Source organism: Arachis hypogaea, chromosome 2 (assembly GCF_003086295.3).
Source record: "Arachis hypogaea cultivar Tifrunner chromosome 2, arahy.Tifrunner.gnm2.J5K5, whole genome shotgun sequence".
Classification (NCBI taxonomy): domain Eukaryota; kingdom Viridiplantae; phylum Streptophyta; class Magnoliopsida; order Fabales; family Fabaceae; genus Arachis; species Arachis hypogaea.
Window position 1 is genome coordinate 68,936,618 of NC_092037.1, and position 22,503 is coordinate 68,959,120.

Consider the following 22,503-nt stretch of genomic DNA (forward strand, 5'->3'; position numbering starts at 1 on the left):
TGTTCATATGCTCTTACTGTTAGTGCTCGCCAACTATTGCGCACATGATTAAGTTCCAGTTTCAATTTCTCAATCTCTTGTCGAAATAATAATGAAACAAATCTTAAACATCTAAGGCTAAAATGTCCGTTACTACTTCATAAGAAATTCAGACTGAGATGACGTGGCTGGAATATATTTTCATCGTTGTTAAATCTATAGATGCAGGTGCAGCTGTTGAAGTGCGATTGAAGGAAATAATAGTAAAGGAAAAAGGATTAAAGAAAAAAGGAATAAAGTAAATAAGAGTAAAGGATAAAGGATTAACTAAACTTCACGTTAATTATTTATTCGAATCTTAGTTATCAATCATTTAATCCAGAGTATTAAAACAGGTTTCCTTCGCCATGTGATGAACATTTATGATTTATGCACCCTCCAATTTCTTGCAAAAAAAATTCCTGAAACCCACTCTCATCTGCATCTTTAAAAGTTGAATCCAAAAGAAAAACTGTTTCGCTTATTGTTTTTCTTGTCAGTCTCTAGTTCCTTCTAAGTTCCTTGTTTATGTAATTCTGTTCACTTATTATTTGTTTTCCGTAAAATTTGTCTTGCAAATTCAGTGTGTCATTTTTCAGTTTATACATCCGGAAAAAAAAAAAAAAAAACAGAAAATCTTGTTTTTATTTAGACTAAAATCTATTTCCTGTTTTTTGTGTTCTGTAACCAAAACAAAAAAAAAAAAAGAAAAAAGAAAAAAAATATATTTGCTGCTGATGTTTGTTCTTTCGATTTTAAACTCCAGTCTGTATACATTTCCCCTAATTTACTTGTTTCCGGGAGAAAAGTTAATTGTTTCTGCTCCACTTCTTTAATTATTACTGTTTATCATAGTTTTTTCTTGACAATCTCTTTTTCATCTTCAACAAGCTCAAATCTCAAAAAAAAAAAAAAGTTACTTGTTTCTGCTTCACTTATTATTGTTTATCATCAGTTTTTTCTTGATTTTTCATCTTGAACAAGCTCAAATCCGAAAAAAAAAAAAGAAAAAAATATCTTGCAGATTTTTCTTATTATCTTTTGGATCGGACAGAGAATTTCAGCGTTCTTTTCCTTTGGGCTTGAAACTTCGAATCATCTTCGTGTCTTCTTTGCTTTCATATTCTTGTGTGCATATTAATATTAATTAACCCTAACTATTTTAACTTCAATACTTCACACACACCCAAAAAAAAAAAAGAGAAAAGAAAAGATCTAGTTTCATATTTTGTGGTCATCATCAATTTGCAGCAAAAGTATTCACTCCATTTGAAGTGCTAGTCTTCTTGTTTCTTCTATAATCAGGTATTTCTGAAATCTTTTAATTAGATATATATATTTTGATTTGTCTGATGATAGTTCCATTGTAACATTATTATATTTCCATTTTTTTCTCATAATTCTCACATTTATTTGGCAAAAAAATACTTTATGTACGTTTTCTCTATTCATATATTAAGAATCTCATTTCTAAACATAAATATATAAATAAAAATAAATTGAGAGAGTAACCATATATGATATTTAGCTCCCAAGTTTATCGAGTTAGAAATGCTTCATAAAATTAAGATTTAATTAGTTTATTAGTCTTTATAATTTTATTAATTTTTTATTAAGTTTTTTATATAATTTAAAATTTATAATCAAATTTTTATGCTAAATTTAAAAAAAATTAATTAGACTTCTATTAATAGTTATCCTTTAAAAAAGGTACAATACTCATAGAATATTCACTTATAGTATATATTATCAAAATAAATATAATAATTACTAAAATAAATAATTTAAAAATTATTTATAGATTTAAATTCTCCTCTCTTATCTCGTTTACATTGTAAATAAGATGACTTTTCACGTATTTTGTGTATAGTGTAAACGAGATAAAACACGTCAGGTTGCTATGTGTATATCTTGTTTACACTGTAAATAAGATAATATATTTCGTTTACAATATAAACGAGATAAAGAAAGACAAATTTGCAGCTGCTATAACAGGATGTGTAATTCTTGGTATTCTCCACACACATTTTATATCCTTTTTCTGTCTTATTTTTTCTCACGAAAACAAGGCAGCAATGGCCAATAACAGTGTATATATAGTTGTGTGTGTTTATCCCAATTGTCGTATGAGAAATGGCGACAACGGGTGACATTTAAGTGTGAGAATCCGATATTGTTGTGCACTTAGCGTATAAATACGTTGTCAGAGTTGAAAAGTTTGATATTGAACAAGCTCGGTGGTACAAAAGTGAGGGAGATTGGAAGGGTGGAATATAGGTTGTTGGCACCCATGGGTAACAGAGTTTTCCGGTTTCGACTATTCCAACTTCAAGGGGGACGAGCATGTGTAACTGATGTTCGACATCCATGGGAGGATCATGGCGGAACATGTAATGGAGCTTTCCGCCGAGGTGGAAAATAGTGGTCGTGGTGGTTTTGTACACTCAACTTATGTACAGGACGACCGACCTCTCGCACCACCGCCCATTCATGTCGCCATTCCATTGGATGAGGCAGAGAAGGGCTAGGAGGAGTCGGACGAAGATTACATGACAGATAGTGCGAACAGTGATTCTTCCGAAGGTGGCGATGAAGATGAGTTTGTGCTAGAGATGCTTGCCCAGACTGTGGCGCGCCATGTCCTGCCTCCACCTCACCCAATTCCGACGCTACACACGGTGCCAAGTCACTATCACAGTCTGGATCTAGACACCATGCATGAGAGGACTCCATTTTCTGACACGGGTGAAGAAGATTACAACTTAGATGATGGGGTAGAGTTTCGGGTCGGCCACATGTTCAAATGCCGAGAGGCAGTGCTGCAGGGTGTGAAGAACTACAGTATTTGCAGGAGTGCTGAGTACCGGGTGATCGAATCAGACCGGTTAAAGTACCATGTGCAGTACCGTCAAGCTAACAATGGGTGTCTATGGAGCCTCCGTGTGGCCCTTCGATAGATCCTCGGATACTGGTAAGTTCAACTTTAATTGTGCTTTTGAGTACTTCTGTGCAATATATTAAGGAGGTTTGAGATATGGCTGAAGCAATACTGTTTTGCTGTGTTTAGGGAGGTTCGGAGGGTTGGTGAAGCGCACAGTTGTCTAGCACCCACCATGTCTCAAGACCATCGTCAGTTAGACAGTAGTCTCATCTGCAGGGTCATATTGCCGTTGATACAGTCCAACCCCTTTGTGAGTATTCCAATGTTGCAAGGTGCGATCCAGGCGAGCTATCACTTGAAACCCTCTTACAGAAAGGTGTGGATGGCAAAGCAGATGGCAATTACAGAGATCTACGGGGATTGGAAAGAATCATATAACAAGGTGTCGAAGCTGCTTCAGGCACTGCAGAGCTATTTTTCTGGAACCATTTGTGACCTACGTGTCAAACCGTTCTATGATGGGCACCTCCTGGTACGCGACTGTAGTATGTTCGACTAAGTATTTTGGACTTTCCCCTCATGTAATGAGGCATTCAAGCATTGAAATCTGTTTGTATCCGTCGATGGCACACATATGTATGGTAGATATGGTGGAGTGTTGCTTATTGCGGTGGCGCAAGACGACAACAGCAACATCTTGCCTATTGCTTTTGTCATTGTCGAGTTCGAGAGCACTGAGTCATGGTCGTTCTTCCTTACTAATCTGAGACGCCACGTCACCCCACAAGACGGCCTGCTGGTTATCTCCGACAGATCTCAGGTCATCAAGGCTGCACTAAGCTCCGATGATAGTGGTTGGAATCCCCCAAGAGCATTCCATGCTTACTGTATCAGACACATGGCTGCGAGTTTCATGACTCGGTTCAAGTTAGACGAGGAAAAGAGATACCTCATAAATGCTGCTTACAATCCAAGCAAGGCTAGGTATAAGTGGTGTCACCAACGCCCACGTCTCAGTGTGGTACCACCTACCGAAGTCACGGAAGCACCCCCAACGGGGTTCCCGTGTGAACGTAGGCCTAGATAGTACACCACGTCTGGCAGGGTGATAGTGACTTCACCCCACGGGAGATGAAACGTGTGCGTCTCTGGACGTCATCGCTCCACGAGTGCCGAAATCATGGAATTGTCAAAAGTAAAATTCTTGAGGTGCACCGTGTCGCCAAATCCAGCCTCAGCTAGATACGGGACGATGGCGTCGGGTGGAGGAAGGATATGGCTCACTTGTCGGGGTAGTAGAAGGCAAGGCCTCTGAAAAATATAAAAAAATTCATCCTTATAAAGAAATAATCTTAAATTTTTGGTTTATTTATTTCTTACAATTTCTTTTTAGTTTTGCAATTAGAACAATTTAACATGATATACAAATCATTAAAGTAAAATAAATATTTCTTTGTTACTTACATCTACTTCTACTTAAGAACATATTTCTATGTTTTTAACTTACAGATATTTCTAAATTACATAGTGCATACTAACAAATCTTAACTAGAACGTTATAAATACTAACAACTTAGCACAAGAAAAACAGAGTTCCAAACTAAAATTATGTCGTAACAACCTTGCACAAGAAAATACAGTTCTAAATTCCTCCTAGAGACCTACTACTAAACCTGCCAACTACGTTTTGGTTCTTCGGAACTACCCTAACCGTGGCCACATACTTAGATTAAACAAACAGAATAAAACTAACCTCAAAGTTGGCCGCCCCGGCGTAATGCGACGTCTCGTTCAGTCTGTTGATGTCTCCGTCATTCTCCGCCTGGCGCGCCATCTCAATGTCAGCCGAAAATAGGGTGAGAAATGGATAATAGAGAGGAGAAAGTGGTTGATGTAACACCCTAATTAGCCTAAGCTTTACCTCGCATCGTAAAGCAAAGGTTAATCAAAGGTTACGACAGTTCTAAGCTCATACATATAATATATAGAAAGAATTTATATAATCTAAAAGTCCGATGAAGGCTATAACTCAAAAACAGGATTTACAAAGCGTAAAACGTACTAACGAAGCTACTACTTAAAGTACAAGAATTAGATACAAATATATCAAAATATAATAGTATAATATCATGAGAGTCTAGCCACGGCTTGCGGAGTTTAAGCCGGCTAGTCATATACAGACCAAAAAGAACCAGATAGTAAAAACAGCTTATACAATTTTGTTCTCTCAAATACAAGGCTCTAGGTAAAACCAAAATACAAGAGTGAGAGACCTCCACATAACAAATAAAAAAGACTCCAAAAGGTATCCGGATCCTCCGCTCCTGTCACCAATAAAATAACTCACTGTGGTTGGTTGCGACCTGCATCTGAAAACAACAACAGAAATATGGTATGAGAATCAGAGGTTTTAAGTATGGTAACAGTGCCCAGTGATGTAGGATATAAGACCCCGGGACGCCAAAGGCGATCCTAGACTCCATATCCGTCACAAGATTCAAACTTAAAGCATTCTAAAACAAATAAGCATAATTATATAAAACCTTAACATAACTAAACAGGGTACTATATCTTAGGGGATTTCTATTCTAACCAACACTGCTGTCCCACAGCCTTCACCAACCTATCCTCCATGCGATCTCATCGCCACCGCCTTCCGAACCTCCTCAATCCCAGTAGAAAATACAATTATATACAATGCAAGTAAAACACAAGTAGGAGCATAATAGGCAATTAATTCAAATAGCACTTAGACATGTTATACAAATAGGCAAGCAATTTCAGCAAGCAAATAGAAAATGCACATGATGAATGCCTACCCTATCGGCTGTGATATCACATTGTCGATTCAACTGCCAACCTGACAAATCTCCATGGAGATGTCGCCCTTCGGAATCATCATATGGGAACCCCCGAGATATAGTGCTTGGATCATTGTCCAGGATTTTGCACCTGCACCCTCTATTGATTCGAAGGGATGCGAGTGGGATACTCTTGCCTCAGACCACACATCTCAACGTAAGTAGGATTAACCACTGTCCTTACGCCGCCGCTGCTACCTCGACAGGCGGGATTAACCCCGTCCCTGCCGAGCGCATAGCATCTCATAATCTTAGTACAAATCAGTACTTCAGTGGTTTTCAGAAAATATTTTCAGTTTACATGGATCCATCATCTCATTCAGAGTCCTCGACTCATCTCAACCACTGTCAATTCATATTTCAGTTTCCCAACATCAACAGTTCATCATTCCTCATCTCATATATCAATCATCCTTCATATAACGTCAAACCATCATCAGTACATCCGAAATCTAATCCTCTGTTTTCTAATTTTTCCAAATAATATCATTTAAAACCCTTAGATTCTTTCCCATGTTTTAGATATCCAAAACTAAGCCCAAGAGTCCTAAAATGGTGTTAGAGAAGCTTACAACCTTGTTGGGAAGGTAGAATAGTTTAAAATAAAGAAAAATTTGACGAATAGGGCGTGTGCGTCCGCATGGGGGTGTGCGTGCGCACGTCTTGGAGAGTTTTAAAACGTGTGCGTACGCATAGGAGGGGGCATATGCACAGATGCCAAAATTTACAATGCCTATTCACCCGCACAACCTGTGCTAGCTCTCCCAACAGACTGGCTTCCCCAACGTGTGCGTGCGCACAGGTCTGTGCGTTCGCACAGGTTGTAATTCTTCATTGATGTGTGCGCGCAACAGCTGTGCTAGTGCCGCAACCAATGAGCACTTCCCTGCCTGTGCGTACGTACAGGTCTGTGCGTCCGCACAGAATAAGATTTTTGCAGGGTTTTATGTGCGCACAAGGCTGTGCGTGCGCACATATCAGAAATCATAAAATTCTGCAACTTAGCAAAATTTCAGATTTTCAACAGCAACTTTGAATGATCATAACTTTCTCTACAAAATTCCAAAGTTCACAAACTTTATATCGATTAAAAGAGTTTTCAATAAACTTTAATTCTAAATAAATTTCAACCAATTTTGAAAACCGAGGTAAAAGTTATGATCATACAAAATTTACCAAAAACCTACTTTTACCAAATTCCATAATTTCTTACCATACACATTCCACACCATACCAAACCATTCAAAACTCCATTTTTCATCAAAATTAACCTTTTTGGGTCATAATACACCAATATTACCCCATTTTTCTTCACATTTCACTATTCTCAACCTCAACATCAATTATATAACACTTATCATCAACCCACATTCAAAGTTACCATTTCATCAACCTCAACATCACATCTATCATAATAAACCATCTTTCTAATTCATACAATCATTCAACATCATCATATCATTATAAACCATCATAATTGCACCCAACATTCATCAACTCATCATAAACCCTCATTCATCAACATTCAACACACCAACAATCATTTTATTGCAAACCTATCCTATGTGTCACTAGCCTAAGTGTCCATGAATATTATATACTACATAGAGAAAAATGAAACCATACATTGACCGATTTTCTATATGCACCAAAACTTCAAAATAGCACAAGTTGCGTTTTCCACCACAAGTAAGCCACCAATGTAACTCCAACAAGCACCAACAAACTCCAAACTCACAATAATCAAACTATATATGCATAAACCATCACAAATCAACCTAGGATTCCATTTAAATATAAAATCACAAGGGTTTAGTGGCTCTTACCTTTTCCAACAGATTTGATAGGAAAAATCTAATGCTAAGCAAGGATTAGAGCAAACCTAAACATCCAAAATCACAAAAACTCATTTAACCAAAAGTCCTAATAAACCCGAAATATTGAAGAGAAAAACTGAGAGGGATTCGAGATTTTCTTACCAGTTTCTTATATGGATTTTGTAGAGCTCTTCACAAGGAATGCGTAGCCGCTGACGGCACGCAAATCAAAGCACCGTAGCTCGAGATATCATGAAGAGAAGAGATGGGTGAATAGTATTTTCTTCTTCCTCTTCTCCCCTTTCTATTTTAGCATGGGTGTGTTGTGTTTATGTGTGTGTGTGCTGGAAATGGATTCATTAATGAACCTTTTATATGTTGGGCTTAGGCCTAATTTGGGCCCGGTTCAACCCGTTAGCCGTTTTAGCCCGTTTGGCCCAACTCGACTTTAAAATTAATGCATGGTTTTCCATTTCTAATATTTTTCTAAGGTTTTTGACTGTTTTCACTTTTTCTCCTGCGGTACCGGGCAGACTTAAATCGGTTCAACTGCCGGTTCACGATTTTTCACGATTTTTCGCACAAAACACATTTTCTGACTCAGAAAGACCCTCTGAGTCCAAAAATCACATTTAAATCCTCAAATTCTCACTCTAACTTTTCGGGATCTAATTTGGGCAATATAATCACTTAATTAACCGGTTGATTAGTTGCGGTTCTTACAGTTGACAAGGTCCAACTGGGGCCCAAAATGAATAACTTATACTTATAGACATCGACAGACCTTATCTCATTTATAGTGTAAACGAGATATACACGTGGCAGCCTAACGTGCCTTATCTCGTTTACACTGTAAACGAGATACGTGAAAAGTCATTTCATTTATAGTATAAACGAGATAAGAGAGAGGAATTTAAATCGGTAAATAATTTTTAAATTATTTATTTTGATAATTATTACATTTATTTTATTTATTAAAATAAAAAATTCCAAGTTTATCGAGTTACAAATGCTTCATAAAATTAAGATTTAATTAGTTTATTGGTCTTTATAATTTTATTAATTTTGTTATTAAGTTTTTTATATAATTTAAAATTTATAATCAAATTTTTATGCTAAATTTAAAAAAATTAATTAGACTTCTATTAATAGTTATGCTTTAAAAAAGTACAATACTCACAGAATATTCACTTCTAGACTTCTAGTATATACCATAATTAATTTTACATTGAATACAAATAGTATTCTAATAGTATTTAGTACTTTTTAGCAAAAACGTTTAGGGAGGAATTTATTGAAATTTTTTGTCTATATAAAAGTTGTTATAAACTCTTAAATTCTAATGATTTGTTGAACATTTACTAAAATTATAGTAATTTATACATAATTAGACCTAAATTTAAAATTCCAATCAAAACTAGATACAAAGAAGGAACACTAAGAAATTGAGAAAAACAACCAAAATATGTGCGAGATTGATTTAGAGATATGGTTCTTTGCTGTGAGAAATGAAAGATGGAAAGAAAAGGAAAAGAATAAAATTGAAGAGGGAGAAAGCTAGAAAAAACTACATGGGTATTCATAGGCCTCTTTATATGGGTATTCATAAATCTATTTCATTTCAGCCACTTTGAGAACAAATTGCTTCAATGAAGGTTCATGTGTAGGCCGGATTAGCCTATTCAAGATTTCCTTGCCCAAATGAACTTTGTGGCACAACTTAGTTCTATACTTCTTTGGTCTTGTAAATATCATAATTACGTTCGCAGGAAAGTCCTACAATTTTTGTTCTCTTCAAAATATACATATATAACATATAACATGCTTACATTACAAAAAAATTGTCTACCATCATCGAATTTTAGTTGAATTTTACATATTCATTTGACGTAAAATAATATTACTGTCGGATTTTATCTATCAATGAAATCCTTAATAGAAATATATTATCATCAGATTTTTTATTCTCGACAAAAAATCGTTGGCCTTTTGACAAATTTAAGTTATTATTACCATCAGATTTTTATTTTTTTAAAAAATTAAAGTTTTTAAATATATTATATATTCATAATCTTGTGATCAAAATTTATTTCTAAATCATGATTAAATAAATTTGAAAATCAATAATACTTTTTATTAAAGCAATAAATTAAAATATCAATAATATAAAAATATCAATAATTCAAAATAAAGTGTACTTGAATGAAAAAAAGAGTTAACTAAAACAAAAGATGCACTAAACAATTAAACAACAAAGTCGTACAGCTCCTCGTTGAAAGGAATTTTGCAATAGTAATTCTATTGCAGAAGAATAGAAAGAGAGAAAGGAAAATCAAAAAGCTAAAGAATAGAAATATTGAATTTTGTTTACAGTAGAACAAAAATGAGTCATATTCCCAATAGAGTTTTCTTTCTCTACTTATATAGCACTCTTAAAATCAGGATTAGTTCTCTAATTATCATAATTAATCATCCTTAATCTCAACACCTCCCTCAAACTTGAGCTTGGCTTTGGGACAACTCGCAATTTGAACTTCAGTCTTTCAAATGTGGAGGCTGTCAAGGGTTTTGTAAGAAGATCAGCAACCTGGTCTGTCCCTGAAATATGCATAACATGTAATTATTTTTGATTTATCTTGCCCCTGATTAATTGTACTTCAAGCTGGAAATGTTTAGTCTTGTCATGTAACACAGGATTTGCCATTAACAAAACAGTGCTTAAGTTGTCACAATATATCGTTAGAGTAGTTTGAAGTTTGACATCCAGTTCTTCTAACAAATGCCTGAGCCATTGTATCTCAGCTTCACAAGCTGCTACACTCCTAAATTCTGTTTCTGCAGAGGAATGACTTATAGTTGGTTGTTTCCTGCACATCCAAGAAATTAAGTTAGCCCTAAAATACACACAATACCCTGACACCGACTTTCTATCTTCTAGATCTGCAGCCCAATTGAGTCTGCAAATCCATATAATCTCATATCATTGCTTCGGTGCAGGACTAATTAAACCATGATGTTGTGTGCCTCTCAAATATCTTAACACCCACTTTGCTGCCTTCCAATGAGCCAAGAGGGGAGAATGCATAAATTGACTAATTTTTGCCACAGCAAAAGAGATATCTGGTCTTGTGATGCATAAATATTGTAGAGATCCTACAACAGTTCGATAAAGCTTTGGATCTTCAAAACTCTCTGAACCTGCTGACAACAATTGTAAGAAGAAACCATAGGGGTTGGCATAGAGGTAGCTTGCACCATCCCCAATTTTAACAATAAATCTGTAATATATTTTGTTTGTGAGAGATGCAAAGTTCCATTTTAAGTTTTGTGAATCTCAATCCCCAAAAAATAGCTTAAGTCACCTAAATCTTTTAATGAGAAAACAGTGTCCAACTTCTTAATCATGTCAGCCACACAATGTGAATTATTGCCAGTAATTATAATGTCATCCACATAGCAAAGAATATAAATAATTGAATTGGTATGTTTCTTGATAAACAAAGAATTATCAGACTTGGCATTATTGAAACCAAAAGAGTGCAAAGTGGTGCTTAACTTAATGAACCACTCTCTAGGAGCTTGTTTCAAGCTGTAGAGAGATTTATTCAACCTACAAACATGTGTGTCAGACTTTTCTTCAAAGCCAATCGGCTGCGACATGTAGATTATTTGATGTAAATCCCCATTCAAAAAGGTATTGTTGAAATCAAATTGCCTTATCACCCAATTTCGAGAAAGAGCTAAGCTTAAAATCAGTCTAATTGTTGTAGGTCTAATTATCGGACTGAAAATTTGTTCAAAGTCAAAACCTTCTTCGTAGTGAAAGCCTTGAGCCACTAATCTAGTTTTATACTTGTGAATGGATCCATTAGGGTGTCTTTTAATGGTAAAAAGCCATTTGCAACCTATAATTTTTGCATTTTCTAGCTTAGGCACTAAAGACCAAGTATTGGTTCTTTGTAGAGTTTGAAACTCCTCTACTATTGTCTCTTTCCAATAAGGAATACTGAGAGCAACATGAGCTGTTTTAGGAGGTTGTTCATCATTAGTTTTGGACCGAATAGAAGAAAAAAACACTTTTAGTTTAGATGAACCTGTTTTAGACCTTGTCATCATAGCATGAGTATTGTGAGGAGTAATTGGTTGTGAATGGTGTGATGTTGTAGAGGGTTGAGTATTAGAGGATCCTATATGTGGAAGAACAATGTCTATGCCAGAAGTGGGTACTAGGTTGTATTGGGCCTTGTGGTTGTGTTGGAATAGAATTGTGGCTAGGATAAAAAACATCCTCTAATTAATGATTTGGATAGTCATTAGTTGTGACAGAAGAAATTTTGCAACAGTAGTTCTATTGCAGAAGAATAGAAAGAGAGAAAGGAAAATCGAAAAACTAAAGAATAAAAATAAGGAAAATCGAAAAACTAAAGAATAAAAATATTGAATTTTGTTTACAGTAGAACAAAAATGAGTCATATCTCCAATAGAGTTCTCTATCTCTACTTATATAGCACTCTTAAAATCAGGATTACTTCTCTAATTATCATAATTAATCATCTTTAATCTCAACACTCATAATTGTCAGCATCATCCTTGTGCTGATTGTGATCCTCCTACAACATTGGTGGTAACAGTGTTGATGACAAACTCCCACTTACGGAACTAGGTCTAGTGGTACCATTGAGTCATGCAGATCGAAGCAAGCTAGCAAGTCACATATGTGATTCTCAACCTCTTGGAATTGCCGACCTTGATCATCCAAACTTTGTGAGGTTGTGGCATCGCTCACGCAACTCTGTGCCGGTCTCCTGAGAATCCAGAAGTGCTCCCGTAGCCATGGAAGGATGTTGCTAGAGGACCAAATCGAAGTGTGTTGACGAAAAAGGATCCTTTTTCATAAATGCAATTCTTGTATGCTTTCCAATCATTTCTTGCCATACCACAATTTGATGCAAACTAATAGCACTGTTTGATCTGTTGCCTTCCTTTACACTTTGTTAGGATTCTTGGGTCCGAGTCTTCAAGATTTGTGTATGCTTGCCCTATGCATTAAAAAGAGATTTAGTTACCACAATTGAAATTTGAAATTAATGTTATTTGGAATAACTATTAAAAAAATTAATACTTGCATATTAACACTTGGACTACTTATCCACCCACAAAATCTTGTTCTACTTCCTGAAGACCTCGCGTCAGTCTCCATCTCTTTGGACTGCACATAGTCAACCACAAAGATAGATAAGTATAACTACAATTATGGTATTAACAAAACTTAATTTAATTTATATTTAAATACTTTACCATCTTTCTTTTAGTAGATGTAATGGTCGTCATTATAAAAAAATGTTAAGTGATTTATCGTCGAATTTTGTGTCGGTATTTATCTAACGGAATAAATCTCGTCAATAACATAATACCGACGGATTTTTTTGTTCGACAGTAATTTTCGTCGAATTTTGCATCGGAGTATAGTTAGAAAGCAGACGAAATTTGTTGAACGACAATAATGTTGGCGCTATTTGACATGTCTCCGCGCCATCTTATCGTTAGATTAATCCGATGATAATGTCGAAGGAAATGTTTTTTAATTTATTTTTAAAAAATTTGGCTAGGCTGTTATCGTCGGTGTATTCTGACAGTAATTTTATTTTTTAATTTTTTCATGAACTTTTCCATTCATCTATAATATACCCTGATAATTAATAATTGAATCAGTTCTTTAAATGAAATATCAAACATACAAATTAAGAACACGGAATGATGGTAATTGAAATATGTGAAACGATGCTAATTATATTACGTTCATCTCAAAGTTTGGTAAAAAGATACATATCATATCATAGAACTATATTTATATTAGCCATATTCAGATTCATTATCTTCGTCCTTTGGTTCACCATCTTCCTTTTCAGATGTAGTTTTCTGATCATCGAACTCGGTTTCCTCCTCTTCGTCGCCATCGACCTCGTCTTTTTCTTGAAGACCACCGTCCTCTAATTGTAGTGCATTTTCAAGCAGAACAAGATCAATGATGTCATCACCTATATCAGCCGACCTAAGGATGATTGGCTCACCGGTATCAACTACCGTTTTTGAAGGAGTTGGGTCATCAATCTAGCTGGTAAGGTTTCTAATCCCCTGTCCTGTCATCAGACTCAACTACTCAACTAGATTTGCATGAATCCGGATAAGGCAAATAGTATACCTGTCGTGCATTTTGAGATAGAATAAAAGGATCGTAGAGCCTATATTTTATGATTACATTAACTCCAGTGATATCGTAGTCCTTGTGCTTGTGTGTTTCTTGTCACAAACTTAGATCATATTATTCGCATTTAAACACCCACACACCTTGGATTGAACCATTCTAACTACTAATTCACTGGTCCAACCGATTCAATAAAATAATAAATGAACACCCAAAAACATATTGAATGGTGAGAGATCACACTTTATCAAACAATTGGATAAAAAAAATTGAGAAAATTCACTCTTCTTTTAATTCCCTATCAAGAATCATCAACATGGCTTGTTTTGCTTATTTACTACTCGTAAACTAGGCCTGTCTACTTAAATTACTTAATTTTTGTGGGTGCAACCTTTACCATGTCCGTATCTTTTGTCTCCAATTTGAAACCAGTAATAAGCAATTAACATCTATGTAACAGGAAAAAGGTGTGCCTTGAAGCATTTGATCTTTCAAGCATATCGATTACTCTCTTTATTCGCCCAATTTAACTACAAAGGAAAAGGTATCAGCATTTAACATTTGTGTATGTTTTTCTTTTTACAATGTTTTCCATGAACTCTTTTCCTCATTTAAAATTTTCCTATTTTTGCTTGTAGTTTGAACTCTTGAATCAAAAGGATCAATGGATATTCTCATTGCAGTTGCTGCAAAAATAGCTGAGTACACTGTAGCACCTATTGGAAGGCAAGTTGGTTATCTAATTTTCCACAAAGCCAAATTTAAAGAGCTAAGAGACCGTGTCAGTGATCTTGAGTACAAAAGAGACGAAATCAAGCAACGTGTTGAAGAAGAAAGAAGGAATGGGAAAACAACTTTTGATGTTGTGCAGAATTGGTTGAAGAATGTGGATGATGCCATTGGAGAGGCAACTCAACTTCAAAATGATCCTCGTCGTGCAAAGGCTGGATGTTCTAGATGGTCATTTCCTAATGTGGTGACACGCCATCAACTCAGTAGAAAAGCTACAAAAGTTGCCCAAAAAGTTGTTGAAGTACGGGGAGGAGGGGACTTTTCCCAGGTAGCTTACCGTCCTAAACTTGATGCAGTGTCAACATTTACTACAAGGAGTCGTCAAAACTTGGAGTCAAGGAAACCAATTATGGAGAATATAATGCATGCTCTAAGAGATCCCAAAGTAAGCATGGTTGGAGTCTACGGGCTTGGTGGTGTTGGTAAGACCACTCTCGTTGAAGAAGTTTATCAAATAGCTAAGGAAAACCAGTTGTGTGATGAGGTGGTTATGGCCACCATTTCCAAAACACCAGACATCAAAACCGTTCAGGAGGAGATTGCTGATCAGTTGGGTCTTCGTTTTGAGGAGGTAACTGTTGCTGGTAGAGCACCTCGCCTATACGAGAGAATCAAAAAGGAGAAAACCATCCTTCTCATACTGGATGATATTTGGGAAGCCCTTGACTTGAAGAAAGTAGGCATTCCCTCTGATGGTCAACATAATGGCTGCAAATTATTGATGACTTCTAGAACCTTAGATTTGCTACGACAGATGGGAGTCAAAGAACATTTTAGACTAGAAGTTTTAAATGAAGAAGAATCATGGAGCTTGTTCCAATCTGAGGCTAATAATTTAGACAAAGAACCCGACAAGCATCAAATTGCATTCCAGTTGGCAAAAAGGTGTGCAGGATTGCCTATTCTCATAGTTACTATGGCGCGCTCATTGATAGATCAAAACATTCATGCGTGGAAAGATGCTTTGAGCCAATTAGAAAAGGTTGACAATGAAGAGTTGCAGGAGATAACTTATTCAGCTTTGGAGTTAAGTTACAAAAGGCTAAAAGGCAATGAGATGAAAGCTTTTTTCTTGCTCTGTGCAACAAATGGTAAAAATCCTTCTGTCAATGACCTATTCAAATATGGGATGGGTCTAGGTATATTCAGCAGCACAAATACAATGGAAGGTGCCAGAAATAGACTTCATAACATGATAAGTGCATTAAAGGCATCTTGTTTGTTGTTAGAAGATGACACAATCACAAGGGTCAAAATGCATGACGTTGTTCGTGAAGTAGCTATCTCCATCGCTTATAGGGATTATCACATATTAGCCAAGTACGGAGACGGAGATAAGTTGAGGGAATTTCCCAATATGGATATTCTTAGCAACTGCTCCCAGATCATTCTGCAGAATTGTGGTTTTCGCCAGCTTCCTGAAAAGTTAGATGGTCATAATCTAAAATTTTTCCACTTGAGTAACTTTGATCTATCTCTGAAAATCCCTAATTTCTTTTTTGCGGACACAAAATTCCTTGAAGTTTTAGATTTAACAGGCTTGAACTTGTCTTTACTGCCCACTTCTTTTCTTTCCCTAACTAATCTTAAAACTCTGTGTTTGGATCAATGTGTTCTGGAAAATATTGATGCAGTAGGAGCTTTAAAAAATTTAGAAATACTGAGTCTCTTACAGTCATCGATGATAAAACTTTCAAGCGAAATAGGGAAATTGAGTCATTTAAGAATGCTCGATTTGGGTGATTCTGGGATTGAAATCATCCCAGCAGGCGTCATATCAAGCTTGATCAAATTGGAGGAGTTATACATGGGCAATACCTCCATTAAGTGGAAGATTGATAATTTAGACAATCAAGATAAAAATGCCAGCCTTGATGAACTTCGTCAGTTGTCAAGCCTAACAAGTCTAGAGCTACAGATACAAGAGGCATGGATGTTGCCAAGAGACTTGATGTTTGATAAATTAGAAAGGTTCAAAATTGTTATTGGAGACGTTTGGGAATGGGCTGATATTGACGACGTCACATGGAAAACATTGAAGCTCAAGCTTGGCACCAATATTCACTTGGAGCATGGGATCAAAGGATTGATCAGAAGAGCAGAGAATTTGTATTTGGATGAAGTTGAAGGCATTTCGAATGTACTCTACCAATTGAATAGGGATGGATTTCCTCAACTGAAGCACCTCCACATCCAAAATAATGCCTTAATTCAGCACATCATTGATTTTACAGAGAGGTCTCATATTCCAACCCCATTTCCAAACCTGGAAAAACTGGTGATTCAGAATCTCGGTAAGATGGAGAAAATTTGTCATGGGCCACTTGCAGTTAGTTTCTTCTCCAAGCTCCGAGCCATCAAAGTTGAAAAATGTAACAAAGTAAAATATCTTCTCTCTGTATCCATGGTTAAAGGGATGCCTCAGCTTTCAGAGTTGGAAATTTCTCAATGCAATCTTATGGAAAAGGTAGTGTTTGAAGATGATGATGCAAGTGCAATGAATGACGAAACCATTCAGTTTCCATTGCTCCATTCTCTGACTCTACAACATTTGGATGCGCTTGAATGCTTCTATTCTCATCAGCCAACATCTTCTCCAATATCCCTTTTCAATAATCAAGTAAGGGTTTCAGCTTCTATACTTGTTTTGATGCGTATAAGTGGGTTCTTTAGTTTATTTATTTATTTCATTTTATGGAGTATCGGTTGATCTAAATAATTCTGACTCAACATAAATAATATATGTAAAAAAAATTAGTATTGGTAGTTTGTCACGGCCTTGAACACATTCCAACGTTACTGTATTTAGGAAAAAAGCTAAGAACATAATAGAAATAAAGTTTTAGTAAAAAAACACTTTATTCCTCAAGTGTTTGTTATAAATGACTGATATTCAAATTCTAACTTTCCCCTACTATTTATAGCCATCCACCTCCTTAATGAATGGTTATGATTAAATATAATCAATGGTCTAGATTAATCATCCAAAATCTTCATTATAAATATCTATCATACCACAACTTTCTAAATACTTCTAGATTATTCTATATTACTCGTTCATATACATCTAGATTCTTTTAGATTACTTTATGACATTTTAGAATCTTCTAGAACCTTTTAGGATATTTCGGGATCTTCTAGGACATTCTAGAACGTTTCGGAATCATCTAAAGCATTCTCAAACACTCTAAAAAATTATACAAACACTGTTAAACCTAATATTCTAAAATTTATCGTGACAAGTTGATATATTTTATAAACTAATAAATATTACATATATAAAAACTAATAAATATACTTATATGAAATTTTTTTGTAATATTTTTTAATTACATTTCTATATAGTATATTAAGTTAATATAAATCTCAAGAAATATCTCATCATGAACCAACTTATAATACCAAATTGAAAATGCATTTCACTTTGTGTGCGTGAGAGAGATCGAGAATACCTTAAAACATTTTTTAATAAAATTATAGAAACTAATTATTGATCGTGATGAATACTACTAAGTATTTTATTTAGAATTAATGATCGATAATAATACTGTACTAAAATAGCATTTAAATGATCATAGAAGCTTCTCATTTTTCTTGTACCGTAAGTATTAGAAATTTATTTATTATCACATTTCATTTACTTGTTTTAGCTGTTTACTTCTTAGCTAATTTTATTACTTTTATTTTATTGGATTTACTTTCAATTGTTAGTTTATTACATAATTCGTACAAAGGATGGAATACTATTGAATGCAAAGTTTTTTATAATGTTTTATTAACATTTTTATATTCTATATATATATATGTAGGTTGCATTTCCTAATTTGGACACACTCAAGTTGAGCTCGCTCAATTTGAACAAAATTTGGAAGGATAATCGACACTATTTTTGCAAATTAAGAAATTTGATTGTTGAGAATTGTGATGGTCTAAAGTATTTGTTCTCACCTGCCATGGTGGAGAGTTTTTCCAGCCTCATAAAGCTTGAAATAAGTGAATGCCATATAATGGAAGAGATAATAGCTGTAGAAGAAGATAGTGACAACAATATTGTCACACTAGAAGAGGTATGATAACTAAATGGTGACTATTGTTTTGAAAAAAGAAATTAGGACCTTTGTTCAAATACTATGTATCGAATAGAAATATACATCATATATCTTCACTAATAGCTTTTTCCGGTGCTTATTCTTTATTAACAGTTTAATGATAGAAGTTATGTATGGTTTTTGAATTTTTGAATCCAGGTTCGATTTTTCAAATTGCAAACAATTATCTTGAAGAATATGAAGAGCTTGAAGAAAATATGGCACAAAGAATTTTCTAAAGTAAAGACTTTACAAGTAAAAAATTGTGAGAAAATTAGAGCAATTTTTTCTTCTTCAATGCAAAAAGTATATAATGATCTTGAGACATTAATGGTTACTAACTGTGCTTCGGTAGAAGAGATATTTCAACTGAGTTCTGATGAAAATTATAGTACAGAACAAACACAGCTGAAAAAAATTACTCTAAAAGGATTGTCGAAGTTAAAACAAATATGGAGCAAGGATCCTGAAAGAGCTCTTAATTTTTACAATCTAGAGGAAATAAATGTAGAGAGCTGCATAAACTTGGAATTTGTATTTCCATGTTCAGTAGCCACAAGTTGCTCACATCTTAAAGAACTTATAATTAAATGGTGTGAAAACATGAAGGAAATTATTGCATTCAAGGAAGAACCCATGTTCTTATCTATTTCCTTTGAGTTTAACCATTTAAATACTTTGGTGCTTTGGGACTTGCTTAAACTCAAAGGGTTCTATGCACGAAATTACACATTATCATGTCCATCTTTGAGAAAATTAGATATTACAGGATGTGTGACGTTAAATTTGTACAGAACTCTTTCTACAAGTAGTCATCAAAAGCTTTCAGATGACGAATATATTATTTCAACACAACAACATTTGGTAGCTGAACAGGTATGAATTGTTTACATTGTTACATATGCTAATTTGCATTAAAGTCCAATGCATATGAACACGATTTTCTACTTTTCATTCAGATTTTTTATTTAAAGACAAATCAAATTTTACATTTAAAAATTAGTACAGTTAAATCAAAGAAAATATTTTTTCAATTCCAAAATAGCATTCTCAAGCATGAGTATTGGATTTTGTGTTAACTTTGAAACAAATCTTAGAAATAAAAGGCTTAATATAAGTTTTTGGTCAATATAAAATTCTTATTTTAGTCCAAATAAAAATATTATTTTTTACAGAAATATAAAAATAATTATTCTTGTTCTTGCCGTCAAGAGACTTCTTAGATGATCAGATAGCAAATTAAATATTGTGTGTTATTGTATTAAATTAGATAACTTTTAAATTTGATTGAAATAAAATAAAAAATTGAACATTTTACAGGTATCCAAAATTTATTTAAGCTTGAAAGAAATTTGATTGTATGAAAAAGTTGAGAGAAAAATATTAGAAATTAAACCTTTTTATATATGCAATTAATTATTTGAATAATGAGACTAGTGATTGCTGATTTCTAATGATTTTTAAATACCATTAGTGAGTTTGGATTAAATCGAGCAAAGTATAAGATTACTCTGAATTTTGATTAAACATTATATTTACTGTCTTTATTCTTTTCTTAGGCTATTGCGAATTAAATTTAGATTTATTGGAAATAGCATCTTATTGTAAATTGCTTTTTGTATATGTTCAAGGTAATGCCTAATTTAGAGCACTTGAGAATAGATGAAAAGGATGCTGCCAACATATTGCAAACCCAAAATATAGGTTCCTTCTTCGACAAAATATCATTTCTTGCTCTATCCAATTACAAGACCGAAGGTTCTGCTTTTCCTGATCAGGTTCTGCAGAATATATGCAGTTTGAAACGGCTACATGTTGAGCGGAGTTCCTTTAAGAAGATATTTCATGATAAAAGGCTTACAAATGAAAAAAATTGTACAAAGCTCCAAAGTTTGATACTCTATCAATTACCAAATCTTCAACATATATGCGAAGAAGGACTGCAAATTGACCCAGTTCTCGAGCTTCTTGAAGATTTATATGTTTATGGATGTTCAAGTTTGATAAACATTGTTCCTTCTTCTGTTACCTTTTGCCATTTGACCTATCTTGAGGTAGTAAATTGCAATAGCATGATAAACTTACTTTCTCCTAGTACAGCAAGAAGTCTGGCCAAACTCACCGTAATGAAGGTAAAACAATGTGATTCACTTGAGGAAATATTGTCCAAAGAGAGAGAGGAGATAACAAATGACATTGCATTTTTCTCTTTGCGAACTTTGGAGTTGGATTCTTTACCAAGACTCGGTAGGTTTTGCTCACAAAAGTGCTTCCTAAGATTTCCATTGTTGAGGAAAGTAGTGGTCAGAAAATGTGCTCGCATGAAGTACTTTTCTGAAGGAGACAAGGTGAGCACACCAAAGCTTGGAAAAGTGCTAACAGCAGAGAATAGAAAAGAATTTTATTGGAAGGGTGACTTGAATGACACCATAAAACACATGTTTGAAAATAAGGTATGTTTTTATTTTACTATTTGGGTTTGCTTTATTTTTTCTAACTTTGATGCAAGGTGGCCAACTTTGTTGTATAGTACCTGTGCCTTCAAACAGAAACGAGAATTCAAGGCTACTTATTATATTATTTATTCCTTTTTGCCGAAACAAAAGAAAAATGAAAACAGTAAAGTCAGGGGTATAAATCCTTGTTCTAAATCACATTGCCATGCCTAAAAAAAAATTCTTATTAACATTGATTTCTAAAGGAGACCTTTTTTTTTCTTTTACATAAATATTAAAATTTTATCTTTTTATGATATAAATTATTACAAGATGATGTATTTGTTACTCATATTTTTAAACGCAAACATATTGAAATTACATAGATACGAATAATGGTAATTATTTTCATTGCGTTCTCGTTGTCATCATTTCCAATCATCTAATTGATTAAAATAATTTCTGCTTATTAAAGTACATAATAATTTGGCCATTTTGAATTTTCATTCTTATTGTGGCATGTCGCGAGTTTTGAATTTTCTAGTTTATATTCTTTCTCAAAAATATAGCTTAGTAATTAAAAAAAAAAAGAAAATAGTATTATGTAATATGTTTCACTGTCTTTTGATATTCAAATTTTGTTCAACTGATATCGTTTTGTAGATTTATTCAAATTATATATCTCATTTATAGTATAAACGATTTCTTCATCCTTACAGCTGACCGAGTCGAAACCTACTGCTCAAGTCTGACGAATGCCGTTCATGTTCCTGGTGAAAAAGAAAAGAGTCGCTTTCCTTCCAGGACCGGATAAGGTCAAACTCTAGGCGGGCTGCCAGGTTTCGCCTACGCTACGGTTTCAAATCGCAATAGTTAGGAGAGGTGCACCAGCGGCGAGCAGAAGCAAGGTTATTAGATACCTCAGGAAAGCCCAGCCAGAACCACACGTGCAAGTTTTCCTGCATGTGGCTCATCCGTGATAACTTATTCAGATTTGCGGGAACTAGCGGACCGATCACTAAGTGGGGATGCTCCCTTCAATGTGATATAAATTAGTAAATACGTACTGAGTTTAAAGAACTAAAATATCATTAAGATGATGACTAAATATCATTGAATTATTAGCTAATTATTTGTGTAATTTGTTGTGTTTAGTGTACATGAAATTAACTTAATTGAAACAGATTTAAAAAGAAATAAAACAGGCCCAAACAAACATCTGGCTTACACACACATATAATTATGGCCGAAAGACTTACTTGCTTCCATTACAAATCTTTCCATCCGAAACAAAATCCAAAGCCTAGCCAAAAGAAGGAAAAGAAAGATCTGGCCTAAGAACAAAGCATAAACGGAGGCCCATATCCAAATCCAACTTCTCAACTTAGTTGTTAATTAGGAATTTC

The 22,503-nt window shown here is 34.5% G+C and overlaps 1 protein-coding gene across 2 annotated transcripts; it reads left to right on the top strand.

Moving 5' to 3' along the window:
* The first annotated feature begins 359 nt into the window (after positions 1-359).
* On the top strand, positions 360-22,299 carry LOC112747352 (disease resistance protein At4g27190-like). 2 transcript variants are annotated; one of them, XM_025795334.3, is made up of 8 exons: positions 360-1,323; positions 13,487-13,695; positions 14,243-14,326; positions 14,421-17,194; positions 18,384-18,641; positions 18,822-19,538; positions 20,294-21,115; positions 21,817-22,299. In XM_025795334.3, the coding sequence occupies exons 4-8, from the start codon at positions 14,447-14,449 to the stop codon at positions 21,847-21,849; spliced, it is 4,578 nt and encodes a 1,525-aa protein (XP_025651119.2). In that variant the 5' UTR covers positions 360-1,323; positions 13,487-13,695; positions 14,243-14,326; positions 14,421-14,446; the 3' UTR covers positions 21,850-22,299. The 2 variants fall into 2 exon arrangements, with proteins under 2 accessions (XP_025651119.2, XP_072074662.1); XM_072218561.1 differs by lacking the exon at positions 13,487-13,695 and having other exon boundaries at positions 1,188-1,323.
* The last annotated feature ends 204 nt before the right edge of the window (positions 22,300-22,503 follow it).

Bases quoted from the DNA above. Each gene is read 5' to 3' on its own strand.
- LOC112747352 (XM_025795334.3), top strand. From the start codon at position 14,447: ATGGATATTCTCATTGCAGTTGCTGCAAAAATAGCTGAGTACACTGTA. The intron at 18,642-18,821 runs GTATGATAACTA...TTTTGAATCCAG, and splicing joins ATATTGTCACACTAGAAGAG to GTTCGATTTTTCAAATTGCA. The intron at 19,539-20,293 runs GTATGAATTGTT...TATATGTTCAAG, and splicing joins AACATTTGGTAGCTGAACAG to GTAATGCCTAATTTAGAGCA.